This window comes from Neodiprion fabricii, chromosome 1 (genome assembly GCF_021155785.1).
Source record: "Neodiprion fabricii isolate iyNeoFabr1 chromosome 1, iyNeoFabr1.1, whole genome shotgun sequence".
Taxonomy (NCBI): domain Eukaryota; kingdom Metazoa; phylum Arthropoda; class Insecta; order Hymenoptera; family Diprionidae; genus Neodiprion; species Neodiprion fabricii.
The window spans coordinates 9,077,044-9,089,738 of NC_060239.1; the positions used below are offsets into that span (position 1 = coordinate 9,077,044).

At 38.1% G+C, this 12,695-nt stretch overlaps 2 protein-coding genes across 5 annotated transcripts; one reads left to right on the forward strand and one right to left on the reverse strand.

The window, feature by feature from the left end:
- Positions 1-1,632: 1,632 nt before the first annotated feature.
- Positions 1,633-7,850, forward strand: LOC124177604 (tetraspanin-31-A). 4 transcript variants are annotated; one of them, XM_046560156.1, is made up of 7 exons: positions 1,633-1,732; positions 2,612-2,713; positions 2,915-3,082; positions 3,765-3,863; positions 3,984-4,109; positions 4,224-4,349; positions 5,402-7,850. In XM_046560156.1, the coding sequence occupies exons 2-7, from the start codon at positions 2,654-2,656 to the stop codon at positions 5,498-5,500; spliced, it is 678 nt and encodes a 225-aa protein (XP_046416112.1). In that variant the 5' UTR covers positions 1,633-1,732; positions 2,612-2,653; the 3' UTR covers positions 5,501-7,850. The 4 variants fall into 4 exon arrangements, with proteins under 4 accessions (XP_046416112.1, XP_046416130.1, XP_046416121.1 ...); XM_046560174.1 differs by lacking the exons at positions 1,633-1,732; positions 5,402-7,850 and adding exons at positions 4,664-4,791; positions 5,097-5,381 and having other exon boundaries at positions 2,302-2,713; XM_046560165.1 differs by lacking the exon at positions 1,633-1,732 and adding an exon at positions 4,664-4,791 and having other exon boundaries at positions 2,303-2,713.
- LOC124177597 (glycine-rich cell wall structural protein 1.8-like) lies at positions 6,920-11,160 on the reverse strand. The gene is made up of 2 exons (XM_046560132.1): positions 9,995-11,160; positions 6,920-8,916 (listed from the first exon to the last, which is right to left on the reverse strand). Exons 1-2 carry the CDS (start codon positions 10,770-10,772, stop codon positions 8,492-8,494), a joined length of 1,203 nt encoding a protein of 400 aa, XP_046416088.1. The 5' UTR covers positions 10,773-11,160; the 3' UTR covers positions 6,920-8,491.
- Positions 11,161-12,695: the final 1,535 nt, after the last annotated feature.

A 12,695-nucleotide genomic window follows, 5' to 3' on the forward strand; every position in this document is an offset into this window, starting at 1 on the left:
AGCTAGATTATTAGCCTGCAGAGAATCTGTACGACATTCTGACTAAAACAGAAACGTACGTTTTTTGTTCCAACTTCCGGTACAAAGTTGACTGTTTTGCAAGGCGTTATTACTTTAACGCGATATGAGATTTAAAAACTCCATGCACAATCCGTACTTTCTTTTGTTTACAGCTGGTACGAACACGTCTTGATTATAATTGTGCCGGTAGGCTGAAAATTCACGCGAAGATATACGTATAGTCATTGTATATCCAGTCGAGAATATCTCAGTAAATTTGTTCTGCATAAATTCAACTAATAACAGCATCACACCGCTACATGTGTGCGTATGAGTAAATAAGAATAGCAAAATATTATACATATATATATATGTATAATAAACATCTAACATATATACTGATAAGGATGAATAACACCTCGGGATGAATTTCGCAAACTTTTCAAACTTCTCGTAGATGAAAATCTCCTTTGTACATGACTCGCCAGAGTTTTTACGTGTGTGACAAAACACGGACATGTCATTTACACTTTTACTTAATTTCCTTTTTTCTTTTTTTCTTTTCTTTTTTGTCATTTAGTGAACTTGCGGAAAGATAAGATTCATTTATTGCTCTCCTCGCATTTTTATTACTGCGCGTTAATTAATTCTGCAAACGATTTGCTGTCGCAGAATATGTTCCGCCTTGTCCGTAGAAATGTAAGTTTCTGTTAGGTGTCGCGGTTACAGTAATCACGTGCGGTTACGACCTTGCGGTATTTAAAGAATGTTATTATCCTTAACATTAATCAGTCAACTTCCCGACAAATAGAACTAATTATACAGATTTAGGTAAACTAAATTTCGTTCGTCGGAACGAATAAATCAACAATACGAATGAAAACTCAGGGTGTGCAAGATTCATGTCAGTTCACTGATCATCAACAATTGAGGACGGTTGAACAGCTGGACTGCAGAAATGACGGTTTTTCAGTAAAATTATCGAATCTTCGTGTAACCTTCCAAGTTGAGAAATTGGTGTGCCTTCGAGTCTCGAATTTTTCACCTCTCAGAAAAATAATCTCCTCATATATAACGTTAAAAACAAATAACTCAGATAAAACCTGTTTTGAAAACAAGGTTATATCCTAAGGAATTCAATTGTTCAACCAAAGCTGAAATATATCTCTGCCAAAAAATATTTCGCCAAAACTTCCGTCGATCACGTAAACGATAAAGGATTTTGGTTTGAGAATTGAGAAACACTAAAAATGGAAATCGAAACAAGATGAAATTTTAACCTTTCGATAAATAAAAGTATTTTTCGAAAAAATTAACTCCCAAAAATGACCGTTGACCAATCAACCAAAACGAATATCAAATAGGCTTAAACCCAATTCGCATCATCCATTTTCTTCACCCATTGTCTTAATCACCCAGAAAATAATTCCAATGAGACAAAATCGTGTGTGAAAATTCCAAACGGTTGTTGGTCTCAACTCGCAGCTATCCCTTATCAGCCTCGACAAAAAAAAAAAAAAATCGACAAAAGCAGACAATGCATGGCTGTAAATCATTAGCGTGTTTAGGAAAATACCACTCTTGAGCAAAGAAGACATACACGCGCACATACGCGAAGTGTATAATGACACACGATAACGTCAACGAATCATATCTTTCACAGTAAACTACAGTAGCTCTTTCGTTCCGGAATAACTGAACAATACGCAGCTGGCTTCGCTCCGTCCCACAGGTATTTGACAAAATTATTATACAATGTTTTTCGGGTCTGAAAAATTACGTACAAGCCTGGTGAACACGTTTCAATCGGTTTTTATATCACTGACAGTGTCGTTCTAAGGTAAAAATCATTTATCCGGTATCGTCGAGTCGAGATTTTTCATCTAAACCGTTTTTTCCGTTGGATAAAAATTCGAATTTCGAGTCTCGCTCCGAACACGTTTCAACCGGTTTTCGCATCACTGGCAGTAACGGTCGAGGGTAAAAATCGTTTATCCGATATCCTCAGAATCAAGATTTTTGATCCGGACCATTTCGTCCGTTGGATAAAAATTCGAATTTCGAATCTCGGTTCGAACACGTTTCGAACGGGTTTCGGATCAGTGACAGTAACGGTCGAGGGTAAAAATCGTTTATCCGATATCCTCAGAATCAAGATTTTTGATCCGGACCATTTTGTCCGTTGGATAAAAATTCGAATTTCAAATCTCGGTTCGTTGGCGCCGCGCTCGAAGTCGGTAATCGAGGCATCGATTCTCGAACGAGTAAAAAGACAGTCGATGATCGGACGTTGCCATCGATTCGGCGAGTAGCGAGTCAGCGACCGTCTGCTGTCAAGTGTCAATTCGTGTCAGTTCAGTCTACTGCAATATTTGCCCGTTATGCAGAACTCGGCTTGAACGGGAACAGCGTAGTAATCAAAAGAATAATATTCTATCCGGTTTGAGACTGGCGCTCGCTTAAATTGCATCTAATTTCGCCTTACACGGACACGCGCAAATACGCGCACAACGTAATTCCACCTTACTTCGGTCAAAGAAGACGTTATTTGCACGCATTTAAGAAGGGACGTACGAAGAAAAGAAACATCTTCAATCAATCATTATTTCAGCTCCGTAAAAAACTGAGCGGTTGATAAATCTCATCGCAGAAGATGTGCGGTGGTTTTACATGTTCGAAAAATGCACTAACGGCGCTAAATGTTCTTTATATCGTGAGTATAAATAATTAAATTTTACCATATATACATAGTAACTAATCTCACCTCCCATAATATTCGCAAATCATAAATTGATTTTTCTCTTTGCCTCATTGATTATTCATTCATATATTTCTACTTTCTCCTAGAGTCGTCGTATATATTCGGATCATTCGAAAAAAACAAAAAACTTCTCCACTCGTTTTCTTCTTTCAGGTCGTAGCCTTCATCCTTATCGGCGTAGCTGTCTATGGCAGAGCCTCTGCGCTCGTTACAAATCTTCCTATAATCGGAGGTATTTTAGCCTGCGGAGTGATACTTTTTCTCATATCTATACTCGGCCTAATTGGAGCGATAAAGCACCATCAAGTACTGCTGTTCTTTGTATCCTTTTCTACACCGCAACTCGTTATCGCCAACCGGTCAATCGCAATCAGTTGCCCTTCAACCTCTCAAGTTCGACCCAAGAGTCGATCTTTATATAAAAGCGTTTCATTGAAAAGGATCTCTGGCTGTTTTTAACACAATTGTCAGGGATGTTTGAATGTTGGCTAGCATTAGAGAAATATTTTTTGCAGTTTTGAAATATGTGCTTTTTACCTTTACCAAAACTCTTAAACTTTCGAAAAAAAAAGTTAACAAACGTGCATGAAACTCGAGGCAGCATTTCACACTTCCGTTTGAGGAAGCTCACGGTTACTCGCAAACTTTTGACTATTCATGTCTCACATAAAGTACCTGGGCAAATTTGGAGGAGAAAATTATTGTTTAAACTTGAATTCAGAAAGAGGAGTTTAATAACAATATGCTCCACTATCTTTATGCCTTAGGATGTTCAGAAACGGTAAATAACAAGGCGAAATAAATGTGTGTGGTTAACGATAAAAACTAAGCGTCATTGATAAAAATAAAGCCAGATTTTGTTTCAATTGACGCAAATTTTAATATGAATAAACGTATGCAAATGGTAAATAAGATTTGTATTGTGTTTTCTTTATCTCAATTTGCTAAAAAATTCAATACCGAAATGTTCGTAAACTGGTCTCCTTAACTCATCGACAAATAGTACATGGTAATTTTGTTCCTGCTATTCCTGATCCAATTCAGCATTGCCTGCGCCTGTCTTGCCGTAAATCCTGAACAACAAGAACAACTTGCCGAGGAGGTAAAAAAAAGAAATTTGATTCTTTCATACCTTGCGTCGAATATTCTTTTAGACGTACGATTATGTCTTTGCGCTTAACTAATTTAAATCCAATTCTATGGTATTACCACTTTTATTTAGGGATGGAAGCGAGTAAATAACGAGCTGAAAATGAAAGTTCAAAACACGTTCAGTTGCTGCGGGTTCGAGGGTTCAAAGTTGACCGGCACGCCTTCTATGGATCACCCTACCTGTGTTATCGTAAATGTTAGTACCACTTTTTTATACATACATTTGTTTCTTTCTTTCTATTCTAACAAACGACAAATATTCTACCGATAAATGATACATACTCACTGTGTTTTGCTACTCTAATCTTAGGAAGTTTGCTGCGAATCGAAAGCACAGCCATGCGAGTGCGAGCCGTGTATGCAAAAGCTACAATCAACGATCGACTATGCTTTTAAACTATGTGGTGGAATCGGACTATTTTTCAGTTTCACAGAGGTAAGTCGAATGAAAGAGATGTGAACGAATTAGCGGAAATATCTGGGATTTTGACCTATGCCTGGGATTTATAAATAAACCCTAATTTGTAAAGCTAAATACAAATTATTCGAGCGATATGATGCGTGTTTGAATGACAAATTAACAGTGAATATTTGAGATATAAATCAATTTTCCAAGAAGTTTCTCCAAATTTAAATTTTATACTAAATGCAGCCAGTTCGTGTTAAATAAGATTTCTTCCAGTATTTGTAACGGTTCTTCTTAACGACGCTCGTCATATCTTGAAACTAACACGTACATGCCTATTACAGTTTGTTGGTGTTTGGTTGACCGTACGCTACAGGAACCAGAAAGACCCAAGAGCTAATCCTAGTGCTTTCCTCTAGTCTAACACCATCGCCATGTCCCCTGTGTCCTCATATGAACCTCCTAACAGATGGTGGGTGGCTTTTAACACTGGATATGGTATTTTCACACATTCTCTCACTAGTCACGAGCAGTTATAAAAGTTGTCTATCAAGGTTCGCGGTTGATTACTCCTCGTATCTCATTGCCGAAATTGCAGTGAAACAACCGTTATTCCTTTTTTCCAACAAACTCATCCATGATTCGCAACTTTTATTAACTGCGAATTTTCCATCTCTGACATTTCAATTTAACGTACAAGTTTATTGTCTTATCGATACGTCTTTTCTTTAATGTTCCCTGTGTGCGTCGTCTATCCGTTCAATTTCCAGGGGTTAGTTACAGGGAAAGATTCTGCTGAAAACATTAGCATTCCTAACATTGAACCAATTCCGAGAAGAAGGAAGATACCTTTTAACCTCAAGAAATTGAACACGAGTGTAACTATAATGAATACTTGAGTGATGATTGCATGAAATTTTATGAATAATCTGTGTACATGTTGTAGATGTGTTGTACATGTTGGCAAGTATCTTTTGTACTGAACACTTAATGTTTTTGCTTTTGTTGTGTTGTTTAATTTCTCGTCCATAATTCTCAGTCATGTCTGGTGGGTTTGGCTTAGATTTTAATATATTTCATAGGTGATTGCAGCATTCTTGGCTAGACGTTATAGAAACCAATTGGACCCAGATGAAAAGGCTGCGCGAGCTGTTTTTCCTCGTCAAAACTATCTTTACTGATTCCGAAAAATTTGACGAAGAGCCAAACTTTGGAAGTCTCTAAAAAGACCAATTTGACTTGTTCTAGGATCATTTGAACATTAAATTAAGTCTCATCGAGAATACTCGTAAATTGTTTTATTACAGAAATAAATAGAAAAAAAATCACGAAAAGAAAACCGTAAAACAAACGGTATAAAAAAAAAAAGAAAGCAAAAAAATAGATCTGTACTTCGACGTTGTTCCTGGAACTAATGTAACTAACTATCTTAAACTGTCAGACATCCTGAATAGCCAAAGATCAAATTCTCATCGTTCATAGAACAGTGCAGCAACGAACTGTTTACTATCAAAGATAAATTAATACCATTGATATTTTGCTCATTCGTGGTAGTAACTACAGGTTTTCGTTTTAAAAAATTAACATTCCATAACTAGTACAACTGCAAAGTCAGCGCTGTCTACACCTATCTTTTAGAAATATTCATAACTGCTCAACAGTGTGAAATTACTTTCAACGATTACCGAAATCTTTCTTTTTTCTCATAATCCAGTAATAAACATGTCCAAATCGGTGAGGGGGACATAATAGATGAAATGTGTGTTCTAGTCAGCCACTACGACACTATCATAGCAAGCCTCAATGCGCCTTGTAGTATTTAGCATAAAACAGTTTACTGTTTAGATATTAACCTTTAAGAATCTCCCGGGAGAGGTACCCTTTTACAAAAATCGTTTCTGCAGAGTTTATTTCTACAGAGATTGTCTCTTTAAAAAAATGATTTAAATAAGTTCGGAATCATTCGTCCGGAAACTAAATTTAAATGATTTGTGACATCTTAAAGAATAGAATAAGTTTGGTCATATTCGAAACCACAACACACAATCCCCTGATATGAACGCGGAAAAGACGAATGCATCATTCCGAGAGCTAGAATAAGTTAGGCTTCGCCTTCCGTGGAAACGATTTCTGCAAAAACGACGCCCTCTCAATCTCCCATATCTACCGAGATCTCTTTATTCTTGCTGCGTACTAGACAGGCAGACAGAGCTAATTATCGCCAGAATTCCGCACGAGCTTCAATTTCAAATTTTATGTATATCTATTGTTAAGCGTAAATATTGGAACAAAAAATTATTTTACTTGATTCCGTATTTGTTAGAGAGATTGCCATCCTTTTCCGTCAAATTTACGGCCCTTGTTTAGAGTTTACTTCAAAAATATGTGTACCTTTCAGAACAAATATATATATATATATATATATGAATATTGAATATATATAAATTGGCTATTCGTTCGTTGTGCGAATGCCAATTCGGAAGTAGTATTTCATAATACTGTAATTATATAAATCGTTTAAATTAATCATTCCGCCATATACGTATATTATCGAGGAAATCAAAATTTCCAACAACCAAAACCTTCTTCCCTTGATGTGATTTTTGTTTATTCGAATTTTTACCATTCAATGTTATCTTTAGGTTCTAACTATTCTTTAATTTTCTTAGATTTAGGGGATATTAATACCATGTGAATGTTGTATATCTTTGCCAGATCGTACATCCTATTTCAATGGCTATCAAGCCGATAATATTATACCTAATCAAATTTTCCAACCATCGAAAATACCCGTGTATTTATTGTATTTTTTTTTTTTTTTTTTTTTTTTTTTTTTTCATTTACACAATCTATCTTGGAGACCATTAATTATTCCATTTTGATTCATGTTGATGAAAATCGAATATGTTTCATTATAATTTGAAATCTATAAGAATAAATAAATTTCTATTTCGCGTTTACAACAGCTTAGTTATACCATTTACATATACAATATACAATACGTAATATTTGCCTACAGTTTGTCTATGCAGATACGGTATCAGGCTTCCGCACTTATTGTTAGATTCAGAGATTGTGGAGTTCGAACATATACGAAATTCAAGACTTAAAAAATCTAATTCCATTGAGTCCTATCATATCAATCAAAATGTGGCTCAAAGCGATATTTTTGAAGAAAAAAAAAGAAAAAAAAAGACAGTAACCGATGAATATTACGTAAAACAAGCTCGTATTATTATAGTGTAATTACATGTTATCTTAGAATCACGTGGGTACATTTACTCGGCGGTTTTCATAGTTTGATGTATGATGAAAATTTCCTGTGATCATTAAATCGTGATATACTTGGTTTTCGAGCCGAATAGACAAACTGTAATTTGAAATATCTATGTACACATACGTGTTATGCATAAGCCAGACGCAAACTATAAGTAAGTGAAATGTATTCAATTGTAGAAATATATACGTAGTCCTGTTACTGTAACCTCAGCAATCAAAATAAATAACTAGTTCAGTACGTATCACATTTAACCATATACATTCACGTTACCCGCATCATGCAAAGTGGTGCGTATTATCCAATTCCTGACACAGCGCTCCGCAAACTGCAGTTGCGAAAAAGAAATAAAAAATAAAAATAAATAGTAACGATAACAGATAACAACGCTATAGAAACGAAACTAAAAATTAAACCAACTCATTTCTGCGATACAAACTCTTGGCAAATATATTTCTTGAATTCCCCGTTTCTCCCGACTTCAAACCTGAACCTTCTTCCATATGTATATACATGTATGTAAATATTTTTTTTTTCAACTGTCGTGTGTAGTAAAAATTTCAAGCAGAGGATAATTATGTCAATTATACCAATGAAGAATAAAATAGACGCTCTTTAATTATTTTTTTACAATACTTCGTTGCGTGGTGTTTAATTTACAGAAATAAAAAATAATGTTGCATGTTCTATATGAAAAAAAGAAAAAAAAAAAAAACTATAATAAATCATACATTATTCTTAACTTCCGGACAGAAAATTGAGTATATTATACGCTCGTACAGGTACGTGCGTCGGATTTCCGTCTTGCAGACATAAATCATGACTCGACGTATATTGCATATCGATTCGCATATACGTCGTCTGATCATTCTTCCGCCGTGAAAATCTTACATCGTTAATAATAAGACGGATGACCCTTGTAGTATTTCGAGGCTTCCGAATGTCCGAGAATGGAGGCTCTGTCATTACCGCCAACCTCGCCATACTGCCCGTTATTTCCGTAGTAAACTTGATTCCCATAAGCCAGTTTGTCACCGTTCTCCTTCTCGGATTTCACCCCCTTGTCGTAATGGCCCTTGTGCCCGTGTCCTCCCTCGTTGTACTTCTCGTCCTGGTACCCACCGCTGTAGTAATTATTCCCTTGGTCTCCAAAGGCGCCACGGGTTCCTCCGTAGTCGTAATGATCACCCTCGTCGTTTGCAACGTCGTAGAAGGTTGTCGTTTTCCCATTCTCGTCCTTGTGGTGGGAAGTCTCGAACCCATTTGTTGCGTGTCCCTTCTTGTGCCCAGCTGCCGCCTTGTCTTCGGCCCCTTTGCTACCTGCGAGAAGTTTTTTTCTTTCCCTTTTCTTTTTTCTTCCGTTCAAATTTCACGTTTTTTCTCACGACTACCGAAACGGAGCTTATCAAAAGGTTTATTCATCGGTATGGAGCATGTATACAATTGAAAGGATCACTTCGTGCAACTAGAAAAACTACGGCAGGGATACAAAACTGTTGCAGACTTTCAATGGGTAATATTGACCGTGTGAAAACTACATTGCGGATTTGATTTGAATAGACAAAAAAAAAAAAATGTAGTATATTTTATCTTCACACAGTCTGTAATTCGGTGAAATAATGAATTTAAAATTATTATATTAAATTCCGGATCAAACTGTATTTAAAAAAAAAAAAACATGTCATTCTATTGGAAACTTTCAATATTGAAATTTCACGTTTATTACCGATAAATATATGTCATGAGCTTAGAAATTAGTTTTAAAACGAACATTCTTACAAAATCGTAACATATATTACAGATAATTTTCAATCAAAAAGGTTGAAATTATGAAAAAACATCCCTTCTCTAAGAAACTATTGATGTAATGTTGAAATGTTGTATTAATTGAATAGTGAAACTAGCTAGATTGTTCCAGATAGATTTATTCTATCCATTACGAGTACCATAAATTTTGTTAGTGCATACTGCAGTCACCTCTCGTTATGAGTCTGGTCTGCTCTATCATCCATGATTCCAGAGTACCAATTGGTTTTGACTAATAAAGTGTACTAATTCGTAAAATCGAAAAAAACCTGTTCAAACAAGTCTTTCAACTGCAAACCTTAACAAAGAAATAAATTAATAATTTTTCATAAATGCATCTCGATTTATCGTGAATAATACCGCATGAAAGTAACGCCGGGAAACAGTGTGTTATGTTGATATGCGGTGGAATATCGAGGGTATTCATTACCGAAACCGGAATACTGTTTTTGAGTGGGTGAAGCTTTCGAGCCAAAGTTGGAATAGCCGATCTTACGTCGCGGGAAACCCGCCCGATGTATTTTTGGCAGAATAATATGACTAAAAGGACGAAAGCCCGCGAATACTCCTCCGTAAATTTTCCCCGTCTCACCTTTCTGTTCATAATGACTTCCGCCCCCGAACGACTTCTTGTCCACGTATCCAGACGTTACGCCACCGGCGTCAGTGTAGTAACCAGAGCTACCCTTGGCGTCCTTGGCGGCCAACTGACCGGCCGAAAGGCCTTCAGCCAGCCGACTACTGGCCTGACCCTTGTGCCCCTTCTCGTTCTGGTAAGCGCCGTTGTTCACGGACTCTCCGCCCTTGGAAAAATCGCTTTTTTCTAGTCCACCGCCGTAGCCACCATAGCCTCGGCCATGGCCACCATAGCCACCAAAGCCACCATAGCCTCCACCGCCATAGCCACCATAGCCGCCATAGCCTCCACCACCGTAGCCACCATAGCCACCATAGCCTCCACCTCCACCACCATAGCCGCCGTATCCCAGGCTTCCTCCGTCGTAGCCGCCGTAGCCAACGAGATCAACGATTCCGGCATTCGTGCCGCCGAGATCACTGATGTCAGATCCAACGTCGCCGTAGCTGGATGAGAAGGACCTGGTCCCGCCGAGTCCAGATCCGTACCCTAGATGGCCGGCGTTAAGCCCCAGAGAACCGGAACCTATTCCACCAAGACCACTTCCGAAGCCAAGACGACTTCCGATGCCGGGGCCTATTCCGCCGAACGAACCACCGTAACCACCAATCCCGTATCCGATACTACCAGAACCCCCGATTATCTCGTCAGACGTCGCAGTGGATCGCACTCCTCGAAGAAACACCGTCAGAATCAGGATGGCGCGAATCGACGCACCCCCGATTGAAATCATCTTTTGATTAATGGGTTATACGGTTATCGCTACCGACGCTGTCCTTTGATCACTAATTATAGTTTCTGGTCTAGGGATCCTGTTACCCGCTTCCAATTATACGAGCACCTCTTGAGTCTCCGGATTACACTGATAATCGCTCTCCTCGCAGGAGGTCTATTTATACATCAGGTGGGGTCGGCTGGTAATTTAGTCAACCGCGACACCTCGGTTTAGGGTAGGGTGAAGGTGGTGAGGAACGTTCTTGACGCACTTCAGCCATGTTCTTGTAGGCTGCGATACGGTGTATACAGGCACACATGCACACCTTGGTGCGGCGGGGTTTTATCGTTTAACTATATTTTGAGGCCCCGTGACAGAACGGATGCACTGAGTTATCTACGGTTTGTTATACCCGCCTACATATGCTATTTGTGCAGCAAGTGTACAGTCACCCGATAGTATGCAAGTACCGACACGGAACGTGCATCGAATCGATCAATCGTACTGGTACGTACCGAGTCTCCGGAGATCGGATGTTGCTTCAACGCTGAAAATTGGTGACAGGGCCGCGAATACCCCGCCTGTATATCCTGCATCTGATGTTTGTTATATACTCCTATTACAACAATCATACTACATACAACCAATTTATTGCATACCAAGTATTATCGCTTTACGTTATTATAAAACAGTGTAAACTACTTAGGTGAAAAACGAAAAGGAACCGTTACAATACTCGTAACTCCACAAAATTCAAGATGCTACTGGTGGCTGGTCCTCATGATGGACAGTAAACTCTACTCCAAACTGCATTATACACGTTTACAAATCCAATGACAGTTTCTAATTGCAATGAAATAAGTTTGTAGCTTAATTATCTCCAATTCGTTTTCATTGGAAACCATCGATGTCGGTTGCCCATCGATTCGTTTCAATACAACATGATTCGAGCAGCGTGCTTATGGGAACCGTTCGAGCTGCTTGCTTGAAATTCATTTCACGTTCTGCACTGCGTAGAAATGTTACGTAGACTATTTATTTAGGTTGTTGGGTCGTTACAGTCCAACTAAGATCGCGACAAATTAAATTTCCTTCCTTTCCCTCTAAATATTAAATATTTCGACATCCGTATTCCTTCCTGTCACTGCACAGCGTTTTGTCGAGAGTAACCTTCACCCAACAAGCCTCAAGGACGAGAATAAATCTGCAGATCGAACGTAATTATTGCAGCAAACAATTTAATCATTGTGACTTGTAATTTTTAAAGTGGGGCCCACTTGAACCCATTGCTAATTATAGTATCCAACGAGTATATTTTTCATTGGTGCTGTTCAAGATTAAAATACACATCTTTCGTAATCCAAAAAATCGATCCTGGTGAAAATTGTTCACTAAATTTAACGAGAGATTTAACGAGCCCAAGACATCGCAGACCTTTAACAGGGTGGCGAAAAACCGGGAAAAGTCAAGGAAAAGTCAGAGAATTATGATGTACCACAGGGTCCTTTTTTTTTGCAAATCGTTTTCGAATTTCAGCTTTGCTTCGTAAATGGTCTCTTCGTTCGGAAACGGTATTATACAATTTCTAATTATTTGCGTGAAACGAAGCAATACAATGTATTTTTTAAATCCAAATTTGTGTATTCAAGGTGCACAGCTTCCGGAGCTTCGGATCATAAAAGCTGTCCAAAAATTACCCAAGTTTCGTGGAAAAACGCCAAAGTAAATTCTGAATTTTTTGACGATAAAAGTCAGTAAAAAGTCGGTGAATATTTATTTGTTTCAAAAAAAAATTTCCACCTTTCAAGCAAAGGTGAGAAATGCAGGCAGGGAAAGCTCGGCGGGCGGGTCTCGCTATCGACGTTTCTCGGAGTGAAAATTCTGCAGGAGATTATACAATAATCCAATTTGGTAGGGCCGTAAGGGACGATAAGGGATGCG